The sequence below is a fragment of the Polypterus senegalus genome, chromosome 5 (assembly GCF_016835505.1).
Source record: "Polypterus senegalus isolate Bchr_013 chromosome 5, ASM1683550v1, whole genome shotgun sequence".
NCBI lineage: Eukaryota > Metazoa > Chordata > Cladistia > Polypteriformes > Polypteridae > Polypterus > Polypterus senegalus.
In genome coordinates, this window is record NC_053158.1 from 132,904,228 (window position 1) to 132,929,634 (window position 25,407).

Genomic DNA, 25,407 nt, shown 5'->3' on the forward strand with positions numbered 1-25,407 from the left:
GCTTTCTCACAGCTTCTGCACTGTTTTAAAATGAGCGACATATAAGAAAGTGCTTTTCCTTGCTTCACCAAGCAACCTTTTTATTTAATTCACAGGTTCTCTTCTATTTTATTGTTCATTTGTTACGATTGTTACAGTTATTGTGTAGGTTTTATTTAATCCACGGGTTCTCTTCTGTGTGTCACTGCGGTGTCTTCTTTCGTTTACGACCTTCGCCAAGGAAGCAGAAACTTACAACCACGAAACTTTGTAACGGCACAAGACTTCAGGTCACATCTCTATAAAACAACCTAATTGAAGCAACTATATTTACTGGCAGTGCCTCAGGTGACACAGTTTTTATTCCTCGCATCCCCGTTATACCATCTAATCTCCCATTTCAATTCAAACGCGTTCAATTTCCAGTAAGGCTCTGCTTCGCAATGACAATTAATAAGTCTCAGGGACAAACACTACAAAAGGTTGGCATTGATTTGAGGCGGGATTGCTTTTCACATGGCCAACTGTATGTTGCATGCTCAAGAGTGAGTTCAGCACACAGCTTAGTCATATTACAACCAGAGGGCCGAACTGACAACGTGGTATACAGTACAGAGAGATCCTTAACAATTAATTTTTTACATATTTTCGTTCAGTCTAAAAATGTTTACTTTTTTATTAATAAAAATATTCGGACAGTATTTCACACATGGCTTGGTATTTTACTAGTATATATATATATATATATATATATATATATATATATATATATATATATATATATATATATATAAATAATATATATATAAATTATAATATATATATGTATGTATGTATATATGTATATATGTGTGTATGTATGTATATATGGAAGTGTCGCCGGAAGAATGTCAGGGTGCACGTCCGGGTGACTATAAAGGGGGCCGCCTTCCTACAGTCGGGGAGCTAGAGTCAGGAGCTGGAGATGGACGAAGCTTCAGCGACAGGAGGAAGAGGAGAGTCCCACAGACATTGGAGGAGCCCATGTGTAAGGGTGTTTGGTGCGGGAGCACTGCATGCTGTGTGGGACTTTTGAGTTTTTTAAACGTTTATATACAGTAAAACTTAAATATTATTTTAAAGATATCGAGCGTTTCCGATATCACATATGTTACGGCTATTATGATAGACAGGCCACCAGCAATAAATACGTACAGTGCACGAAAAATAGTATACAGTAAAATGTGTGTACAGTGACACTAAACTATGTACATGTAATAAGTACTGTACATAGAAAATTAATTATGGTTACTCACCAACAATGACACGAGGACCTGTCCGATAACAATGAGTTTAATTTTACTGCACAACAAATGAGAGCGTTACAGCTCTTATAAAGTAACCTCTTCAGGCAAATGTGTAGCACCGCCGTTGTTCTTCTTCCGGCTGTCTTCAGTCCAAGCAGATTCCATCCACTTACAACTCGTTTTGCGCCCTGGTTAAAGGACACTGCGGCCGTAGATCTTATATTCTTTTCCTCCTTTTTAAATAAAAAGAATTGTGGACTCATTGATGCCGTAATGGCACAGCCCCTGAAGCAGTAGCAGGAGCAGATCATTTTGGAACCATAACGAAGGGCTTGACTATGCACAAAGATAAGCACAAAAGAGCACAAAAGTTAACTCTTTACACAGCGAAACACGTTGATGCTGAATGAGCAAGACGAGACTTCCTAGTTAACGCAGTGGAATCGAATTCAGCGCTCCATCGCTGAGCCAATCAGCACACAGGAACTTAACTGCATGCTCTGATTGGGTAGCTTCTCAGCCATCCGCCAATAGCGTCCCTTGTATGAAATCAACTGGGCAAACCAACTGAGGAAGCATGTACCAGAAGTAAAAATATCCATTGTCTGCAGAAACCCGCAAAGCAGTAAAAATTTGCATTATACATTTAGATATAAAATCCGCGATAGAGTGAAGCCACGAAACTCGAACCACGATATAGCGAGATTACTATATATATATATATATATATATATATATATATATATATATATATATATATATATATATATATATATATATATAATAGATACACACACAGAGTATATATTCTCGCCCTAACCCAACATAGACAGGGAGACACAAGTTCAGTATGCAACATATAGGTTTATTTACACCTGGGGAGCTCTATTTCCCTACTCCTAACAGCACAGTAAATAAGCAGTACCCTCAGTACCTCAGTACCCAGTACAAGGCACCCTTCTTCTCTTCTTCCTTCCACCTCCAGGCAAGCTTCGTCCACCTCTTGCTGACTCTGGCTCCTCAAATGGAGTGAGGCGGCCCCTTTCATAGTGCATCCGGAAGTACTCCAGGTGCCTAACGAGCTTCTTCTGGCAGCATATCCAGGTGTGGTGGAAATGCTGCCAAATAGTGTCCTGAAAATGTCCATGTGCCCCATATGCGGTGGCCCACTAGACACTATGGGGGCTGCCCTTTGTCAGTCCGCAGTAGAAACTGTCATGGAAATACACTCTCCCCATGTCATTCCATAATCAGGGCTTCCTGGCAGGGCAAAGGCCCTGGCTGTCCGCCACAATATTTATATATAATGTATATGTGATAAGCTTGTTTATACAAAAATACTAATACCATCAACAACAACAACAACATTTATTTATATAGCACATTTTCATACAAACAGTAGCTCAAAGTGCTTTACATAATAAAGAATAGAAAAATAAAAGACACAATAAGAAAACAAAATAAATCAACATTAATTAACATTGAATAAGAGTAAGGTTCAGTGGCCAGGGGGGACAGAAAAAACAAAAAAACTCCAGACGGCTGGAGAAAAATAAAATCTGTAGGGATTCCAGACCATGAGACCGCCCAATCCCCTCTGGGCATTCTACCTAACATAAACGAAACAGTCCTCTTTGGATTTAGGGCTCTCACGGAAGGGCTTGATGATGATGATGGTCACGTAGACTTCTGCCTTTAAATCCGTCCATCGTTGTTGGAGCATCATGAAGCTTTGAGTAGGTGGAGGTGGCGCAGGCCACCATGTATGTTTATTAAATTTATATTGCAGATGCGTATGTCATTTTAATTGTGGTACTGTATAAAAAGAAAAGTTTATTTTTTTTATATAGCTTTGTTTATGAGCTGCTTTGTTATGACTGCCTGTGCCCTATAAAATTGTTTTATGCTATTTTTTGATCTATAAACAAATGTCTTGTACTGAGTTCTGTACTATTAAAATTGTACACATACTGTTTATTGCCCAGAAATATTGACTTAATTTTATTTTCAGTGCAAAATGTATTGACAAAACAGCCTCTAGGTCATTCCAACACAGACTTTTTATTTTACCAATATAACCAACTTAATTTGAATTCTAGCTAATATGATTGCATTAGCTAAATCATGATCTGAATGTGCAAGCCATAACATGAGAATTTGCATTGTATGTAATTTTGATTCATTCATTTTCCAAATCCAGTGGTTTCAATACAGGTTGCTGGTATTTCCTACAAGCACCAGTTACAAGGTGGGATGCTATCCACTTAAAAGGGTCACTCACACATTCTGACTTACTTTTATAGAATAAGTTTCCAGCTTCTAGATAACCTAAAATTTACACCTTTCGACATTTACCAGGAAATAAAAAATAACATATAGACAGAAGAAAACTTGAAAACTATATAAAATTAGGTGGCTGGAATTTGACTCCAGTACTGCATAGATTATCATCAGTACTGTCAACCATTGTGGTTCTATTCTGGCCATGTCGTTTTCAGTATTACCCTAATGCAAACATGTATTTTTAATTTTTTTAACTGCAGTTGCATTTATAATCGGTGTTCTGGCTTGCAGTTTCTGTCTTAGCTTTACAGAGAGTATACCTTTTGTCTCACTTCACAGTTAACAACACATGTGTGAATTTGCTCTGTTCTTTTTCCTTTGAAAATTCTTTTTTTTTTCCTTGGAAGCATTATATAAGTACAGTATTTAGAAAGTCTTGCTGGGAAATCTTCTAAAAAAAACTGATATTGCTCATTGACTAGAGTCATACCAATGTGTATGCGGAGACATGCATTAACATGTTTTTTCGTGCACTACCGCATGTTAACTCAGATAGGTTTATGAATTTTTTTTTGTAGTATTCAGCTTGCATATTGTGATAACAATTTCAAGTGGGGAAAAATTATTGGCCTCATCTGTAGACATTCTGTGTGACTTGTGTTGCACTGTGACAATTATAATGGCCCCTAATCAAATTGTAGTCATAAAGGTGAATTGGAGGCAGCGATGATATAAAATACATATTTTAGTAGAGATTGTGCACAAAAATTCCACTATATATGGTCATATAAATTCCTTTTTCACTGTTTGTTTATGAGGCCCACTAACTTGTTCAAATGATGGACAGATCTCCTGCCTTAGTAGACACCACAAAAGCTACCTCCATGGTGCCCTGGCACATGTATGGTAGCTTGATCTATACCATACATGTACACTATTTTGATGCATATGTATGATTTGTTGCAATTTAGGATGTTACCTGATCTGTATCTTGGATTTGTGTCATTTTATGACATCACACAATAGTTCCTTGTATGACATTCAGGGTTATTCATTATTAACAAAGATTTCAATTTTACTTTGAAAGATGAGAACTTTTGAATTTTACAATGCATGAAACATTATTCTGGGGAGAATTTAATCTCTGTTTCAGAAGGAAGAGAGAGTGAACTGAACTGCACAGTGGGGCTTTGCACATATTAAAGAAATGCTTGGTACCTAGTCTTAGCATTTTGTGGTACAAAACAGGACATGCCTTATGTGAGGTGGTGTATGCCAGTTGTTGATACGGAATGGCTTCCAGTGTGGTGCATTTTTCTGCTAAAAAATTAGATTATGGTAAAGTACATTTTAAATGTGGCAATATGTCTTTGATATTACATAGTGTTCTATTTATGAAATCAAGATCTCCATAATAAATGTTTTTGCAGGCCAATGTGTATTATGCAACAACAGCAAGAGGAGAAACTCGAGCAATTAAGATTTACAAGACTTCAATTTTAACGTTTAAGGATCGGGATAAATATGTCAGTGGTGAATTTCGGTAAATTTTCTTATAGAATCTTTCTTTGTCCTGCTTTAAATACTATGTTTATTTTAATTAATCATTGTTATTTTTTTTTTTAATTTGATAAGGTTTCGCCATGGTTATTGCAAAGGAAATCCAAGAAAAATGGTGAGAACTTGGGCTGAAAAAGAGATGAGGAATTTAATAAGGTAATAGAAGATTCAAACAAGAAAGAAAGAAAGAATAAGCATGTATGTTATTATATTATATATTTTCATGCCACACTTGTGTGGTGGCCCTAATGTGATTTCTTTTTGGAAGTATTAAGGATCTTACATAGCCCGATAATGAATCACATTTAATCCTCCTTTAAGTTGGAAGCCAGAGTTAATCATTTCACAGTCCCAAGTGCCTGCCCGGAAAAGAATTTGTTTCTAGCTTCAGCTAGTCCACCCTTAACCTTCACAGTCCCATCAAGTGCCCTAAATGAAGAAGTAATACGTATGAAATTTTCAGTCAAGAGGTGATCATCAGGCCAGTTCTGTTAGCTAAAAGCTAGATATCCCCAATAATTACAATTTTCCCAGGTTTCAAAAATATCAAGGTTTCAGCTTTACCTACATGACTTAGTTTGTTTCCAATTTAAATAAAAAAGAATTTTACTAGATTAACTATGAATGACTGAGAATTTTGTAGACCTGACTTTGTCACCTTGTAAATTAGTTTTTCCGGGTAAAAGAGGTTTAATTTTCACTGCACCTGGTTCTGAACAAGGTGCTGAGTAACAGGGTTTTGTAGTATAACCTAGTATTTTACTTTCCTTTTAAATTACTTTCTCATATTTCCTGTAAATTGAGAATGTTGGCAGCACAAAGCCCTTTAATCTCTTTCAGGTATTGCTTTCAGTGGGTTATCCATATAGAATGAATGATTGTTGTTTGGTCTGCATGTAAAATTCTGAGTTTGTCTGCATTCAACTAATTTTTAGATGTTGGCCTAGTTTTTAAAATTGTCCTAGTGCTTGAATTGTTTTTGTTTCCTCACTAGTATTTGCTCACCTTCCAACTTTAGTACCAGCTGCAAATTTCATTAGTTTCCTCACTTTATTAGAATGAAAATCCATCCATTATTCAACCTATCGATCCATTATCCAACCCTCTATATCCTAACTACAGGGTCACGGGGGTCAGGAAACAAACCCTGGGCAGGGCGAGAGTCCACCGTAGGGCACACACACCAAGCACACACTAGGGACAATTTAGAATCGCCAGTGCACCTAACCTGCACGTCTTTGGACTGTGGGAGGAAACTAGAGCACCCGGAGGAATCCCACGCAGACATGGGGAGAACATGCAAATTTCACACAGGGAGCACCCGGGAAGCAAACACGGGTCTCCTAACTGCGAAGCAGCAGCACTACCCACTGTGCCACCAGAATTAAAATCATTTATATAAATTATATAAAAAAAATAACTGTCCTTGCACAAATCCCTGAGGAACTCCACATATGCCATGTGTGGACTATTCTTCTCTCAACCTATAATAACTGACATTAATCTCTTAAGCAGCTTGTTTTATAATTTGCCACTGATCCATTTATTATTATTATTATTATTATTATTGTCAAAGAAGAATAATACCAGGGTAAGAAATGTATTGCTGTGGTGAAAACTGTCATTTGCCTGTGAAACATGGTTGGGGTCATAAGTCGAGTGTTTGTAAAATGCATAGGTCGTAAGTCGATGACTACCAGTATTTGTAGAGTTTTCCCAGAGATGGTGATTTGTGGGAAGCTTGGTTACCTGATCGTGGACATCATGGTGTACTATCTTTTTTTGCTGACATTGAGGCCCACACTAGACTCTAGTAAGCATTGATAAAGACGTTCAGAGTAGTCTATGGGGTCTTCTAAGGAGTGGGCAAAATAGTAAGCCAGTAGTTGCTAATTAGATGACATGTCTCTCTTTACTACAAAATGCTGAATCTTGCATGCACAGCCTGTTTAGAATCCCCCCATGTAACTTGTTGGAATTCCAGATCTGGGCTTTCATTTAACCATTCTAGAACCCTCCATTTATTTCTTTTCTGTCATTCCTTGGTGAATTTACTGGTATGTTTGGGTCAGCGTTATGCTACAAGGTCCACTTTCAGTTGAGCTTCAATCTTCAGACAGATGGTCTCACATTATTCTCAAGCAAATATCTGGTACAATAAAGAATAGGATTCTGAGGTGGAGAGCAGCTGCCCAGGCCCTGGTCTTTGCCTAGGTGTTTTTGTACAAACTTTCATTTTGCCTTGATGTTCTTTCTGTGTAGAAAAGTTTTTTTTCCTCCTGGCAAGACTCCAATGTAGATCTAATTAAGACAGCCTCTTTCTAATGGTAGATCCATACATTTTGACATCAATAGTGGCAAGTGCTACCTGTCTGTTCCATGGTGAAATTCTGGCATCCTTATTGTCTTCTTTCAGTATCTTGTGTTCTGCTCTCAGGCTGGAAAACTTGACATTGTTTGAAATCTCCCTTCATAAATGATCTTCAAAATAATGGAATGTTTTTGATTTGTTGTTTGGAGAGCTTTTTAAATCCCTACCCAGACTCATAGACATTTATAACCTTCTTTCTAAAGGGCAAACAAAAGTAAGTGTCTGAGTTTTAAATAAGAACGGTTCACTGAAGAACGCTTTAATGATGTTCTAATTTAATCTGGTGAACCTGATTCTAATTTTAGGTAGCTGAAGTAGTAATAAATGTAGGACTTTTTTATATGTGAAATTTAAATGTGTGTTTGTTTAAATTATACAGTAACCTAAAAATGTAAATAATGGTATAATGTTTGTGTTATCTCCATTATCTACGGGTACTGTTTAACACTAGAATTACCAAAGCCTACGAAAAAACGTTCAAATCCCACCCACCTTAAATCCCTTTGCACCTCTCTGTCAGCATGTTTTGTCTTGTAAATGTGCTGATCAAGACAAGCAGCAAGCAACCTACTATTCCAGCCTTCATTATCTGGGAGTGAAGTGCTGGAGTTTTAGAATGGAAATATTAGATCGTTATTTGGACCACATGCATTTCATGTGTGTTCCGTTTCTACAATAATCTGTATAAACACATCGTTTAAACAAACGTTTTTCATATTTTAGTATTAAATGACAAAATGTAGACATAAACTATATAATGTTTGAAGCCTGAAGTGCAAAGATCAAATAAACACTTTCACAAAAGGTTCAAGGATGATACAACAGTTTCTGTGGTGCAGCGGTAAGAATTGCTGATTTGTAATCAAGAGTCCCCCAGTTCGATCTGAACTGCCTCGTATATTTACTGTTTTGAGTAGTGAGCTGCTCTTCTTGTTAATATTATACAATAAACACATACATTTGATTTGCGTCTGTAACAGCCGCTGTAGATTTATAGTACTTGTAAAAGTTAGCATTTTTTTCATTTTTATTCTCTCAGTCACGATCACGATACAGACTACCCAAAGGGATCTGACGCTGTTAGCTTTAATTTGAAACTGGGAATAACTAGATGTGAGTGGTGTTTTGAGACAATGGAACTGGAAATTCTCTAATCTGGATGGATAAAAGCTGACACACAAACGCTGGCAAATCTGCCTTATTCCTGTCTCATTGTCACTTTTTTAATCAGTTTTATTGAGTGTTCCTGCTTACACTGAATTAGTATGCACCTTATGGTCCATGATGTCAAAGCCGCACTGATAAAAAAAAAAAACCAGACACATAGGTATATATGGTATTTGGAATTATTCATTTTATGACCTGTATACTACATTTCGGAAAACATTCATATTTTTCATATTCATTCACATACCAGTTGCAGTTGTAATCAGTGACCGTGGGTTTTTTTTTTTGTTGTTGTTTCCCGATCTTGCCAAGTCTCCACATTTTGGTGCATGGTGCTGTTTCTTTTGTACTTCAGGACATGCAGAGGAAAGAGTAGTACAGAGAGGTCAGTTCCGCGCTATATACAATCATCAAATTCAAATTTTAACAGTTCCCACACACCCAAAGACTGTCCTTTCTACATTTACGACATGTGTAACTGTTGCAATGTACACACCTCTCTCTCTATGCTATGGTTCCTATTACATTAAAGGGGCGTCTGACACTGACTCAGTTGTACTTATTTTAACATGATTGTACTAATTTGTTTGTAATTATGAATGAATAATGTTTAATGTTTTAATCTGTAATAATTTCTTTTTAGAAGTTTGTTTATTCCTATGCATTATGGAAGTTTTACAATGTGATAACAAAATTGCAAGATTTAAATAGTCTATTCAATTAGAAATACAACTGATTCCAAAAATTCACAGAAACAATTAAGACTTGTAATCATAAACCCCTCAACCCCACCCTCACCCAAAGCATCTAGCTAATTAATAATAAAAAGGCCCTCCATGTTAAACATCCTTTTATTTACTAAAACAATAGGACTTTTGTACAGATGCAGACAGAATCCCAGCAGACATACTGTATTTTAGAGTAACATTAAGGAGGCAGTACACAGTTCTATACAGTGATTTTTATCCCCTAGTTTTTCATAATATCTGATCGCATTTTCCCTTTGACTTATGTAGGGCATGTTAAAAATAGTTGAGCAAAGTTAGTCAAAGTGCTATCAATGTAGTGAAAAGAATAATGGTCAGTTTATCACCAGATACTCTAAACATGTATGAAATAACTCTAAAGACTGCTGCAAGAGAATGTTCAGTGCTCATAAATCCTACATTATCTGATACCTTATGACACTAAGGAAGATCGACCCCCGTAAGGCAGCTGGACCAGACAACATACCTGGGCGGGCTCTCAAAGCATGTGCCAACGAGATGGCTGATGTTCTCTGCTCCATCTTCAACCTTTCCCTTAAACAGCACATCATTCTGTCCTGCTTTAAGACTTTTAAGACTACGATCATCTTCCCTCTTGCTAATAAAAGCCCACCCACCTGCCTGAATGATTACAGGCCGGTAGCACTTATTCCAATCATCATGAAGTGTTTTGAGAAAGTGGTGCTGGCCCACATTCAGAGCAACATACCGGATACTCTGGACCCCCTGCAGTATGCCTACCAGCCCAACAGGTTCACCTCAGATGCCATCGCAGCTGCACTACATTATTCCCTCTCCCATCTAGAGAACAAAAACTCCTACATCAGGATGCTCTTTGTTGACTAAAATTCCGCCTTTAACACGGTTATCCCCCATAAACTCACCAATAAACTGTCTGCACTTGGCCTGCACCCCACCCTCTGTGACTGGCTCCTAGACTTTCTGACTGGCAGGCCCCAGTCTATCAGGATTGGTAATAGGATTTCAGCCACCATTATCACAAACATAGGCACCCCACAGGGATGCGTCCTCAGCCCCATGCTCTACACCCTATTCACCCACAACTGTGTCGCCTCCCACAAAGATAACATCATCCTAAAGTTTGCAGATGACACCGCAGTGATTGGACGCATCACTGGTGGGGATGAGGCATCCTACAGGAGGGAGGTGGACAGTCTGGCATCATGGTTTGAGGACAACAACCTCACCCTTAACACAGACAAGATGAAGATGATGATAGTGGACATGAGGAAGGAGAGGAGAACTCATTCGAGGGCTTGAAGTGGAGAGGGTGAGCAGCATTAAATACCTGGGTGTCTATCTCAGTGAAGACCTCACTTGGACACTTAACACTGCACAGCTGGTCAAGAGGGCTCAACAGCAGCTGTACTTTCTGAGGAGAACTGAGGAAATTTGGTATGTCGACTAAGATCCTCGGCAACTTTTACAGCTTCATTGTTGAGAGCATCTTGACCAGCTGCATCACCATGTGGTATGGCAACACTACTGCTATGGACTGCAAACGCCTGCAGAGCATGGTAAAGAATGCTGAGAAGATCACCAGGACCCCACTGCCCTCTCTGCAGAGCATCTACAACTGCAGAGTCCGCAGGAGAACTGCCTCAATCCTCAGGGACCCCACCCACTCCCAACACGAACTGTTCACACTTCTACCCTCAGGCAGGAGGTATAGAAGTATGAAATGCAGGACTTCCAGGCTAAAGAACTCTTTCTTTCCCAAGGCCATTAGACTCCTAAATAACTGTCTGGAGTTTATAACTATAGTTGACCTCATTCTGTTTACCTTGCACAACTGTATTTGACTTGTCCATCACACACCTACCTGCACAATTAAACTTTATACTTCTGTTTTTATACTTTTTGTCCTGCCCCGTTACATATTATCTATCTGCTACTTATTATTTATGTTTACCTTTATACGTTGGTTTTGTTATTTGGTGTGGACAGCAAAGAACTTGAACTTGAAAATATATTCCTTATTGAGGCTGGAGCTACTTGGCATTGTTCACAGGGTCTGATTCCTGATGTATTTTATATGGTTTAATTTGGAGAGGTGTGTCTGGTGCACGATTTTCAGCTGAATTACAACATGTTGTGCACAAATTCAAGAAGAATGAATGTTGTGAATTAGAAAATTTCACTCCTTGCTGAGATATTGATGGAGAGGTCTCTTTATCAACATTATAGAAGGTGGTCTACTAGTGAGGACTGTGATAGTATTTGAGGAAAGTTCGGAAATACTGCCAATATTCTTCTCCTTACTGGTAAAAAATATTTTGGAGTGTGAGTGTTGGTGGGGGTTAGGGAAGTTTGGCAAAACACATTTTTTCTCCTTTGGAATCATAACCACAATCACAAAAGTTAAGCCTGTTTGTGGTATCAGAATTCAAGTTAAACCTATGTGGGAAATATGTAAATGTACCAAAGCCAGAGTATATACTGTATGTCTGTATAACAATATCAATAAAAAGCAGAAATATTATTTATTAATTATTGATTGCTTTTCACTATACACATGTTGCATTTTCATGTATTTGGATCTGCTAGATATGTTTATTCTTACTGTATGTGTTTTCTCTTTGCTAGGTTACAAGCAGCACAGATACCATGCCCAGAACCTATCATATTAAGAAGTCATGTTCTTGTGATGTCCTTTATTGGCAAGAATGACATGTAAGATTTTCTTTACTCACTCAGCATTTTTGCATCCGAACAAATCTACAGCTTTGTAGTTAACCTATCTTCCACTAGATGGGAGCATATACTGCTATAGATGTCAGTGCAGAAAATGTCATCATCTCTTTAGACTCTGAATCTCTGGATTAATTCAATGCAATATATACTCACTTATTTTGATAGATCCAAAATACAGATATTAATTTTAAGAAAAAATATAATAAATGTTGATGAAGTGTATTTAAAATTCTTATGAAAACATTAATTCCATTCATGCATCTGTTTTTTGAAAAACTCTCTATATTGGCAGCATCAGGAACTTTGTGTATCGTACGTTCCAGGGCTTCATTCATACCAGGCCAATTGAGGGTTGCCAATTTCAGAGAAATTTAAAAATCATTAACTCTGTGTCCTAAATGTCACCAAGTCCGTGGGAAGATTTTTACGTAGGTTTACATTAAATTCCTTGCAAAAGTTTAGCCATCCCTGGCCAAATTACATATTTTATTGACATTTGAAGTAAAAAAAACTAATAAGTAGAACTTCAACAGCAAATTAATTGAAACCATGGCATTTATATGAAAAACTAGCCAACCCGCAGCGTAGCATATGCCGCATAATTATTTATTGATGTGTGAACAGTTCCTAAAAGACACAGTTATTAATTGGAGTGTGATTTAAATGTGTGTTGAGATATCTCTGCAGTCAGAACGTTTTCGAACAAATAGTGCATTGAAAGACCTGTGTGGAATGCGTTTGTTCAGTGGAGTGTGTGTTTAAATGTGCTTTGAGATATTTCTGGAGGGTGAAGGTTTTTGAGCAAATGTTACATTGAAATTCTGGTGTGAAATGCGTTTGTAAATGTTTTTCAGTAAGAGGATAGTGGGAAGGTGACGTCACATCAACGTGGCTGCGGACAAATGTTTGTGTTGAATGGATTTACACATGGTTGAAAAGATCCATCTCAGCCGTGAAGTCCTCGTTACAAAATGTGCAACTGAAGGTGTGAGTGGAATGAGTTTGTAAGAGCTTCTTGAGAGTGCAAGTTGTTTTGAAGCACTGCTGGCAATGTTCACATTGCATCATTCGTTCAGTGGAGTGTGTTTTTAAATGTGCGTTGAGATATATCTGCAGTCGGAAGGTTTTGGAAAAAATGGTGCATTGAAAGCCCTGTATGGAATGCGTTTGTTCAGTGGAGTGTGTGTTTAAATGTGCTTTAAGATATTTCTAGAGTGTGAAGGCTTTGGAGCAAATGTTGCATTGAAATTCTGGCGTGAAATGCGTTTTTAAATGTTTTTCAGTAAGAGGATAGTGGGAAGGTGACGTCACATCAGTGTGGCGATCACGTGTTTGTGAACTTTGTGTCCACATACCGACATTGTCAATAGATGGCACCAGAAGGTTATCATGTGTGTATCTGAGAGGCAAGAGAACTTCGTAATGCCCGTGATCCAAAGGACCACTAAAGAGCAGGGATATGGAGAGACATTGGCCCAGATTGTAAACTCGAGGAGAGGCATGACAATGTTCTCGGAAGCGAATGGAGATAGTAGCTGGAAGCATTTGGGGCATCCCCACAATTTCTGTCTCGCCACCATAAACTCCAGAAATATTCATGTAGTCAGCGTACTGTTGAGCAGACTGTATGACTATGCTTCCGTGACCAAGAACAACGGACAGCACGTCGCTGAAGTTATCCCAATGTTGGCAAACAAAGGTTACAGCCATGTTACGAAGTTCGAGATCTGACTGATAGAAACAAACAGTTACGTGATGCAGGAATTTGTATAACATTGAAAGAAGTGTTGTTTTCATGAAATACATTTGAGGCGGTGGCCATGGTAGGCAAATGAACTGTCAACGTGACTCACAGATGCATGTGGACTGTAGCACAGACCAAAGCGAATGAGGATATGTTTGGTGACATGTTGGGGGCGGGCACATGATCAAGCACTGTGGATGCGGGAGGAGGGTGAGAGCTGGCAGGCGGGGCTCTGTTGTGCGTTCCCCATGATGCGGGAGGAGGGTTAGAGTGGGCGGTCGGGGCTTTGTTGTGCGTACCCCATGGTCGGGTGACTTGGTCGATTTTATTTATATATATATATATATATATATATATATATATATATATATATATATATATATATATATATATATATATATATATATATAAAAATATATATAAAAATAAAAGCAGCCGAAAAGAACAATGAAAAGTCAACGTGGCTCAGAGGTGCATGTGGACTGTAGCACAGATGAAAGCGACTGAGGCTGTGTTTGGTGAGTTGTTGCGTGTGGGCACATGAGCAGGGAGTGCACATGCCTTGAGAGTGATGGTGGACGCGGGAGGAGGGTTACAGTTGGTGGGCGGGGCTCTGTTGTGCGTATCCAATGACATGGGAGGGGGGTTACAGTTGGCGGGCAGGGCTCTGTCGAGCGCATCCCATGGTCTTAGAGTTGGTGGGCGGGGCTCTCTGTCTTGTGTGCGTCTTGCATGGCCTTAGTGAATTATATATATATATAGATTTTTATGTACAGTTATGATATGTGCACAATGTCATAATAAATGCCATAATTATGACAATTTCCAATATAAGGAAACTCAAAGGTGATCACTTGATATGGTTGAAAGCAAACTTATGGTTTTTTGGTCCTTTCAACCCCCCAAAGTCTTTTCGTTTGGAGTGGGGAGTTGTATACTAAGCAGACACATATGGGGTAGTCTGTACAGCTCATTGGGAAATAACACTTTGTAACATATTTGCTTCGGCAAGTCTTAACTGATCTGTATTCTGTCATGGGAGGCTAGAAGGAGAAGCTGTCATTTTGAGTAGCCTATAATTTTATTTTCTTTTACAAGAGCTTTGTAACATAGCTTGAGTTTAGTTAAAATGTGACTTGGTCTAGAAACATTTTCCAAATTTGTTCATCAGTCTTTGATTATGTGATGATGTGATGTTTTAAAGTTAGGAAAGCCTTAATTAAGAATGGCAAACTCGTCTATTCGTAAACCAACATTCTTCCACATTACCCATCTTGTGTGTGTGTGTGTGTTTTTTTTTTTTTTAAAGATTGCTAGGCAGCAGCTTAGAGAAGTCCATGGCTGCTGATTGTTGGGAGAAGGTTTGAGACAACTTTGTATCACCTAGTGTTTCTTAATGATGACTGTGAACAAGCGATAGCAATAATGAGCTAATTAAGGTCTGAGACCTTGGTAAAAGTGATTTGAGACCTCAAATATTTTTTATTTTACATTTGTACAAAACAAAAATAATACTCTAATTTTCATAAAAAGCTGAAAGGGAATGTGTCATCTTTAACTTTATGCCTTTTGGTAATCAGTTCATTTTCCTCTCACTTAACTATTCACAGTAACAGACATTTTAAGCAAGTGTGTCCAAACTTTTTTATGCCACTATAGTTAATGGCTTATTTTTTCATCAGCTTCTGATGTATTTACCAGTTTTAAAACAATTAATTACAGCTTTTGTTTTGTTTTCTTTACTAAATTACCAACTATAAGGAATGTATAATTATTTTAATGTAAATTAATTGAAGTTTTATTAATACTTTTACATTATAATATAATTGGATTTGTAAACAACAACAATGCTTGCTTGTTCAACAATTTACTCAGGTTGTCTTTTAGTTTTGGTCAGCTGCAATGTTATTTTTTATACATTTACTTATTATCTTATTAAGGAACTGAACTGAGACTATGCAGTAAATTAAATAATAATTTGTACTATTTCATATTTTAATCATAATTATTCTTTAATTATAATGCCCCTAAAAATTAAAAACATTCGATAGCACCCAGCTTTAGCATTTACTGAAGTAAGGTTGATAGTAGATGTAACAATTCTAACATTCTAACCAATTATTCTATGCTTTTTATCCTCAATAGAAAAAGCTTGCTAAAACTTGATACTTGATACTGTATTACGTATAAGAATAAATGGTAGTTTATTATTTTGTGTGTTGTGACAAGTGAAAATGTACATCTCCGTAATCTTACTTTAAAATTTCAATGACTTATTAGGTGACTTCTGAAACTCTATTTCTTCCAGGCCTGCTCCATTAATGAAGAATGCACAGTTAACTGAATCTAAAGCACGAGAGCTGTATCTTCAAATTATTCAGTATATGAGAAGAATGTATCAGGATGCAAAGTTGGTCCATGCTGATCTCAGTGAATTTAACATGTTGTAAGTAATGTTTGGAATCTTTTCATATTTTGTAAAGGTAGGAGAGGTGACCAACACATTTTGAGGGTGACTGCTGCATGCACTGTGTGTGCTGCTACTGCATTGTGGTAGGAGAGATGAAATCTAGGACTGTAAACTAGCAGTATTAGTTAGATAGATAGATAGATAGATACCAGTTTCTGTTTAGTCCTTTAGATTTTGAGTTGTCATACTAAAGATTTTAACCCTTACTTTGCAATCATGGCTACAAGTAATGTTTCTTGGACTGATGCCTCTGCAGTAAGCACATTGCAACATATTAGAGAAACATCACTAGAACCATCCCTACTTCACCTCTTCTGACGTTTGGCCTTTTTCATATGAGAATGGGGCAAAAAATACAGACCTTGGCTTAAAACAAATGTCAAAAATTAAAAATTCTTCTGCCGCATATTTCTGAGACATTTTTGGAGTACTGAACCAGGTATGTAGAGGGTAATTTGAAAAGGGCCTTTTTATTTAGCCCTTATGTTTCCCCCACAAATGTTCTATTATCAGGATATTTGCATATTTAACCCTTTTGAGAATCAGTTTTTGTTTTGTTTTTTTTTGTTTGAGATTTTGCTGTGATAATTTAAAAACAGACCCCATTAAAAGGGTTTTGAAAATATCACTGTTAACTAATTATGAGAGTTGTCTCTCAAGTACAACAGATTTATTTGATTGTTTTTGACCCTATTCACATTTAAAATTCAAATCCGATCTACAATGCATTTTACTATCATATCTTGTAAAATGAATGCCCCAACAACACAATCTTTTGCTGCTCCTTTCCTCCTGATTTAAGATAAACAGACCATCCAATAAGTGTTTTTCAAGATGCAGTTAACACCAAAAAAGTTAGTTGGCCAAAATTTTGTGCATCTTGTGTTGGTAGCTTCCTAATTTTGAAAACAGGCAAAGCTGAACCATGTTAACTCAAGAAACCTGATTCCTTCTCAGTCATTCTCATAATTTACAAACTAAGCCCATTTTTTGTTCACAATCTTGGAGTCTTGTACGTAATATAATTTCTTTCTGTTAGTGTCGCATCTCGGCTACTGTTAATTTAGTTCTGTTCCCAATGGAATACTACCACAGCTTTGACTCTTCTAATACATACATATTTGGTATTCTTTTGTTCTTTTGTTTGGCTTGATCATTGTAGCTCTTTTCAGTTGTCTACTTGCATTGAGTATTAATAGGTCAGTATGAAAATACTGCCAATTCAGAAATGAGAAGTGAAGCAAAATGACACCTTTTATTGAGTAGCTAAAGAAGATTACAATAATCAAGCTTTTCGAGGCAACTCCGGCCCCTTCTTCAGGCAAGATGTAATCAGATGTCAATTCAGAAATAATTTATATTAATCCACTGAATTCATTACTCCTTTACTGAATTGACTACACTGACATCTTGCTATACTCTCAATGATAACACTCCAAACTACCTGATATCACTGTATACTTTGTTTAAACCTGAAAGGACCTAGGGATGTTATGATGTTGATTTTTCTTTGTATGCCAAAGCCCCAATTTGCTGTGCGTTGACAACATTTCCTTAGCTCTGTATCTCATGTTCTGTGGAACACTATCTTTGTCAAACCTTCTCTCATTATTAATGTGCACATCTCTCACAAATACTATTTTTATGTTTTGTACAGTTTACATTTCTGTTTTATTTTCACATTTTATTTCTAACTGACTTTTTTGTATTTGCCATACCGATGCTTCATTTAATATCTGTTTTGTACTTCTTGTTTGTCTGGTTTAGATTTCTCTTAGTATGTGATTATTTCTATGCGATTTATTCTGTATTTTATTTTTTTCCATTGCAGTTTGTCAAGTATTTTGTGTTGCTTTCTAAAACAGCATTATGAAGTGTTGTGTGCTGTTTATGATAAGTGTTGCATAAAATTAAGATTGGTTTGTTTCTGTTATGTTTTTAAAGATATCATAATGGTGATGCTTACATTATTGATGTGTCTCAGTCTGTAGAGCATGACCACCCACATGCTTTGGAATTTCTAAGGAAGGACTGTGCTAACATTAATGGTATGTAAACATTAATTTTAATTGGAGTTGTTGTCCTACTATGTATTTAAAACTCCATAAATAAGAACATTATAAAACACCGTCAGCCTGTGTAGTGTACAACTGCGTATGTTTTTGAGAAATCACTGATTTCCAACATGCTGGAAACATTCTTTTGCACTGTGCAGATGTAAATATATTATGGTTAAAGTCACTCAAATTAAACCTATTGATTATGTCTGCATTTTATGTACAGAATGTTTTTTATAGGTTCAATGATTGTTTATTCAGTGGAATTAATTATTTGTATTAACAAGTACAGTATGTGTACCTTAAGTACATTTTGCCACTAATGTCTCCATTGATTATACAGTACATGTCAGTGGTGACCATTAGTATTTCAGCTTGGACGCTTAAAACCCATAGTAACAACATATTGGCAACATATTCCAGAAATATAAACGGCACCTTTGCTTTGATTGTCCTATATAGCCTTATCATAATAACAATATACTTGCACTTATCTGAAGCAGTAGGTTTTAAGGGTTTCAAAATGCTGAGCATTTAGACAGAGGTTTCACCAAAGCACATGTATATTTGTCTGTTTAAAATGTAATGTAGTTTTCTTCAAATGTATTTTATATATTATAACAAACCCATCATCTCATTTAACAGTGACTAATGTGCCTCATACATGGAGGAAAAGAGAAAGTCCCTTCAAGAACAGATCAAAATAAGATTGTCTAGTTCATGTACCCCCCAAATCAGTCCTCATACACCATTGATCTAGCTACTGTACAGAAGGGTTGGAGGATAAACAGTTCCATGTATAGACCACCAAAAGAGAAATCCTTGTTAAGACTATCTTGTGAGATGGAATCAATCCAAAATCCAGTTCTAATGATTGTGTGAAATTTGTTACAGATTTATCATGTGACTTCTATAAAGTGAGATTGTAGCTGTCAATTGACTGAGTTTAATAGGTAGGGTCTTGGGGAACCCAGTCACAGGGATGCACAAACCAGTGTGTTTCTTCGTGCCGGTCCCAAGCCCGGATAAATGGGGAGGGTAACGTCAGGAAGGGCATCCGGTGTAAAATTTTGCCAAATCAATATGCTGACAATACAAATTTCCATACCAGATTGGTCTAGCCCCAGGTGAACAACAACCACCACCAGTACTGTTAGTCATCTGGGTGCTGGCTTAAATTGGGCTACTGTTGGCCGAAGAAGAAGAGGGGGGAAGATGTGTCCGGAGGCAGGAGGACATGAGAGAGTGGAACTGAGGGTAGGAACTTTGAATGTTGGCAGTATGATTGGTAAGAGGAGAGAGTTAGCCTATATGATGGAGAGAAGGAAGGTTGATATATTGTGTGTGCAAGAGACTAAATGGAAGTGGAGTAAGGCCAGGTGGATCGGAGGTGGATTCATTGTTCTATCATGGTGTGGATAGGAGGAGAAATGGAGTAAGGATTATTCTAAAGGAACAGTATGTCAAGAGTGTTTTGGAGGTGAAAAGAGTGTTATGAAGCTGAAAATTGGAGGTGTGATGATGAATGTTGTTCGTGTATATGCCCCGCAAGTTGGGAGTGCAGTAGATGAGAAAGGAGATTTTTGGAGTGAGTTGGATGAAGTGATGAACAGTGTACCCAAGGGACAGGAAGTGGTGATTGGGTCGTATTTCAATGGACATGTTGGTGGAGGGAACAGAGGAGACGAGGATGTGATGGGTAGGTATGGTGTCAAGGAGAGGAATGAATAAGGTCAGAAAATAGTGGATTTAGCCAAAATGATGGACATGGCTGTGGTGAATATGTATTTTCAGAAGAGAGAGAAACATAGGGTGACATACAAGAGTGGAGGAAGATGCACACAGGCAGATTACATGCTATGCAGAAGAGTCAATCTGAAGGAGATTGAGGACTACAAAGTGGTGGCAGGGGAAAGTGTAGTTAAGCAGCATAGGATGGTGGTCTGTAGGATGACGTTAGAGATCAAGAAGAGGAAGAGAGTGAGGCCAAAACCAAGGATCAAATGGTGGAATTTAAAAAAAAAAAAAAAAAAGGAAGACTGCAATATTGACTTTAGGGAGAAGGTGAGACAGGCACTGGGTGGTAGTGAAGAATTATGAGGTGTTTAGGAGAGATGGCAAGGGAGTTTTTAACCAGATTGTTGAATGAATTCTTGGAAAGTGAGAGGATACCTATGGCCGGAGTTATACTTCACGCGACGTGACGCATGCTGCAGCGGACGCTCCTGCTACGCAAGCGTTGTAGTGTTCATACTTGCGCACGTACTTTACGTAAATCTGGAGGAATCCACCAGGTGGCAGTGCAAGATATTATCACGGTGAGAATATGTTCGGCTTCTCTGTGTTGTGAATTACCTAGAACACCTATTAAATTCTGAAGACACCTTACCGCAATATCTCTGAAAAGGATGTTTATTTATTAAATCCATCAATCCAGGGATGTGTCCATTCCAGCAAGCATTGGGCACGATTAATTGAGGGGTGAAAAAGAGAGTTGCAGGCAGGGTGGAATCGGTGGAGAAGAGTGTCAGGAGTGATTTGTGACAGGTATCAGCAAGAGTGAAAGGGAAGGTCTACAGGACAGTAGTGAGACCAGCTATGTTATATGGGTTGGAGACAGTGTCGCTGACCAGAAAGCAGGGGACAGAGCTTCAGGTAGCAGAGTTAAAGATGCTAAGATTTGCATTGGGTGTGACAAGGATGGATAGGATTAGAAATGAGTACATTAGAAGGTCAGCTCAAGTTGGACGGTTGGGAGACAGTCATAGAGGAGAGATTGCATTGGTTTGGACATGTGCAGAGGAGAGATGCTGAGTATATTGGGAGAAGTATGCTGATAGAGCTGCCAGGCAAGAGAAAAAGAGGAAGGCCTAAGAGAAGTTTTATGGATGTGGTGAGAGAGGACATGCAGGTAATGTGTGTAACAGAACAAGATTCAGAGGACAGAAAGATATAGAAGAAGATGATCCTCTGTGGCTACCCCTAACGGGAGCAGTCGAAAGAAGAAGAAGAATAGGTAGGGTCTTAGGGCCTTTTCAGTCCATTTTAAGGTTACAGGGGCCATAGACTAATTCTGCTGGATTGAGCAAAAGGCTGAAAAAGGCCCTTGACAGGACTATAGTTCATCACAAGGGCCATGCTCGTATCACACACACACACACACACCCATATAAATGCAGAGTGACAATTTACAATTGCTAATTAACATAACCAAAATTGGAAAAAAAAACTTTTTTTAATGAATTTCTTCTTTGCTTTAACTTGTTTGTTCATCATAATTTTATGAAATGAGACATGCAAAACTATTCAGTTATATCAAATGTTAGGGAATAGCATAAGTGTAAGGGAAACTTTATTACAATGAGTCACCATTATGGATATCAGGAAAATGTGGCACTCTGATGGTAAGTTAGTATTGACTACGCTATTATACGTTTAATGCATTGAAGAAGATGGGTAAGGGGAATTGTTATTATTATTACTTAATTTATTATTACTTAATTTATAGAGCACTTTTCAAGCGAAGTGCTTTTTAACATCAGAACACAAATACATTACAATATTTCATATAAAATTAAATAACCAAAAAGGGAATAAAAATAGCAAACCATCATAAAAACAGATAAATAAAACACATGATAAAAAGATATAAAAAATAAACTAACAAGAAAGAAATGCTTGTCTATGATAAGTTTTTAAATGAGATTTAAATGTAGTTACCGAATTAGATGTTCTAATTTCAAGAGGAAGGCTGTTCCAGAGTCTGGGGGCCATAACTGAGAAGGCTCTATCCCTTTTTGTTTGTAATATAGTGGATGGAATAACAAGTACTGATCTGATGATTTAAGAGATCTGTCTGTATGATAAAAGTTCAACATATCTTTTAACATATACAGGTGCCAGACTATTCAGAGCTTTATAAGTTAAAAATAGGGCCTTGAACTGGATCCTTTAAGAAACTGGCAGCCAATGTAGCTAGGCTAAAATAGGGGTGATATGTGCAGAGGATTTAGACCTTTTGAGGAGTTTTGCAGCTGCATTTTGTACCAGTTGCAGCCTAGACAACTGATTTTGCTAAGGGCTGAGAACAAGAAGTTACAATAATCAAGACGTGAAGAAATAAAACACAAATTAATTTATCATTGTCTCCGAAACTCAGTATGGGTCTGACTTAGCAGTAATCTGTAAATGATATTATAAAATGTTCTATTTCATTCATAATCTAACCTAATATTTTTTGTTTTTTCTTTTCTTGTAACTTTCTGTTAAAGAACTTTGAGCTAGATTGTTTGTATGAAAATGTGCTATATTAATTACAACAACAACAACATTTATTTATATAGCACATTTTCATACAAACAGTAGCTCAAAGTGCTTTACATATTAAAGAATAGAAAAATGAAAGACACAATTATAAAACAAAATAAATCAACATTAATTAACATCGAATAAGAGTAAGGTTCAATGGCCAGGGGGGACAGAAAAAACAAAAAAAACTCCAGACGGCTGGAGAAAAATAAAATCTGTAGGGATTCCAGACCATGAGACCGCCCAGTCCCCTCTGGGCATTCTACCTAACATAAATGAAACAGTCCTCTTTGGATTTAGGATTCTCATGGAAGGGCTTGATGATGATGATGGTCACGTAGACTTCTGCCTTTTAATCCGTCCATCATTGTTGGAGCATCATGAAGCTTTGAATAGGTGCCACCACCACAAAGAAACCGGAAAAAGAAACAGAAAAGAGAGTAGGGGTCAGTACCGATTTAAGAGCCACCATGAATAGTTATTTTGAGGAAATTGAACATATAGAGTATCAGGATTAAGTTAAATTAAGATTAAAATGAAGTTATAAAAAGGCCATGTTAAAGTAATATGTTTTCAGCAGTGTTTTAAAGTGCTCTACTGTATCAGCCTGGCGAATTCCTATTGGCAGGCTATTCCAGATTTTAGGTGCATAGCAGCAGAAGGCCTCACCACTTCTTTTAAGTTTTGTTCTTGGAATTCTAAGGAGACACTCATTTGAGGATCTGAGGTTACGATTTGGAATATAAGGTGTCAGACATTCCGATATATAAGATGGGGCGAGATTATTTAAGGCTTTATAAACCATAAGCAGAATTTTAAAGTCAATTCTGAATGACACAGGTAACCAGTGTAGTGACATTAAAACTGGAGAAATGTGTTCGGATTTTCTTTTCCTAGTTAGAATTCTAGCAGCTGCATTCTGCACTAGTTGCAAACGATTTATATCTTTTTTGGGTAGTCCTGAGAGGAGTGCATTACAGTAATCTAGTCGACTGAAAACAAACGCGTGAGCTAATTTCTCAGCATCTTTCAGTGATATAAGCGGTCTAACTTTACTTATGTTTCTTAAGTGAAAAAATGCTGTCCTAATGATCTGATTAATATGCGATTTAAAATTCAGATTACAGTCAACAATCACCCCTAAGCTTTTTACCTCCGTCTTGACTTTTCATCCTAATGTATCCAGTTTATTTCTAATAGCCTCATTGTATCCATTATTACTGATCACTAAAATTTCAGTTTTTTTTTATTTAACTTGAGAAAATTACTATTCATCCATTCTGAGATACAAGTCAGACACTGTGTTAGTGAATCAATAGAATCAGGGTCATCAGGAGCTATTGATAAGTACAGCTGTGTGTCATCAGCATAGCTGTGGTAGCTCACGTTGTGCCCTGAGATAATCTGACCTAACGGTTAATAAATAATTAATTAAATAAATGTTGTTGGTCACCCTAGTAAAATATAATGGCAGTGAAAGGGTGAATCTTTAGAGTTTGGAGATAATGCAGCTGTAAGGTTGGTTTAGGGTAAGGTAAAAACTGAGTAAATGTCTATTTGCTCTCTGCACAGTGGCTTGCACAGGGTATTTCATTCATATCTACATAAACCTTTTCTTCCTTTGCTTCCATTTTATACTTTTACAGTTAGGAAGATCAGTTAACTTACCTGTTATGATTTAATGTGTCAGGGGATATGATGGGTATGATTCTTTTCTGCGCTTAAGATGCTTGAAAGACTTCTTAAAGAAGTAATGACTTGCTGATGCAGAGATTTCCCAACACTCCAAGCTGGATTTGCCGATAATTAATTGCTGTCCCGTGCAGAATCAATAAACCAGTGACAGTATCTTTCTACCATGCATGCATTCTTCTGATGTTTCATTAACTTGTATTGAGGATCTGATTGCCACCACTATTAGTGGGTGGGTGAAAAAGAAAAAGTATATAGAATTTACAAGCTGGTATAACTGCTGTTAAGGTAAAATTGAAACAGTAACTTGTAATTGAAGTCACAGAGAACATTTCTCCATTTTAAGGTAGACAAGTTCACAAATTCACCAGTGCTTTTCAATGGGAGCTTTTTAATTTTAATTTGTTCAAGGTATTTCATGAAAATGAAACTGTCTTGACAATTTCCCTTGAAGAACTAGTTTACCACATTTCAACAAAATTGGTTTACAGGGGGGCCTGATTTGTTTCGTGCGGGCAGGCAGACAACATTATCGCAATAGGTACTGTACTTCATGTATTACATGTGAATGCCCCTAAAAGATTACTAGTTTACAGTTTTCCATAAACAGTAATACTGTAAAGAATATTGTGATAAAACCATAGGTTAGAAGACCATAAATAAACTACAAGTGTCAAATGGATTGAATCTGCTTTTGTTGTTTTTGTACAGATTTTTTCTTGAAGTGGCAAGTTGCTGTGATGACTGTACGTGAGCTCTTTGAGTTTGTAACAGACCCTTCAATTACAAATGAGAACATTGATGATTACCTAGAAAAGGTGAGAAGTGTAGAAAGAGTTCAATTTTGCATGTTTCATTTTTCCACATGAAGTCTGAAGAGAATCAAATTTATTAATAGAAAATGAAGGCCATAAGTGTCTAAAATACAAGCAGTTAGCTAAATTAGACTTGCTTAGATACTAATCTTATAGTAAATATAACTAAATTATTTGAAATGTTGTTTTGGTT

At 37.2% G+C, this 25,407-nt stretch overlaps 1 protein-coding gene across 3 annotated transcripts in view; it reads left to right on the plus strand.

The window, feature by feature from the left end:
* riok1 (RIO kinase 1 (yeast)) overlaps positions 1-25,407 on the plus strand; it is a 113,944-nt gene that overhangs the window by 65,979 nt on the left and 22,558 nt on the right. For all 3 annotated transcript variants that reach the window (XM_039753375.1, XM_039753372.1, XM_039753373.1), the window contains 6 exons: positions 4,979-5,091; positions 5,184-5,264; positions 12,021-12,107; positions 16,181-16,318; positions 18,287-18,390; positions 25,111-25,217. In XM_039753375.1, the coding sequence (XP_039609309.1) occupies positions 4,979-5,091; positions 5,184-5,264; positions 12,021-12,107; positions 16,181-16,318; positions 18,287-18,390; positions 25,111-25,217 (630 nt within the window). The remainder of the gene's footprint in view (positions 1-4,978; positions 5,092-5,183; positions 5,265-12,020; positions 12,108-16,180; positions 16,319-18,286; positions 18,391-25,110; positions 25,218-25,407) is intronic.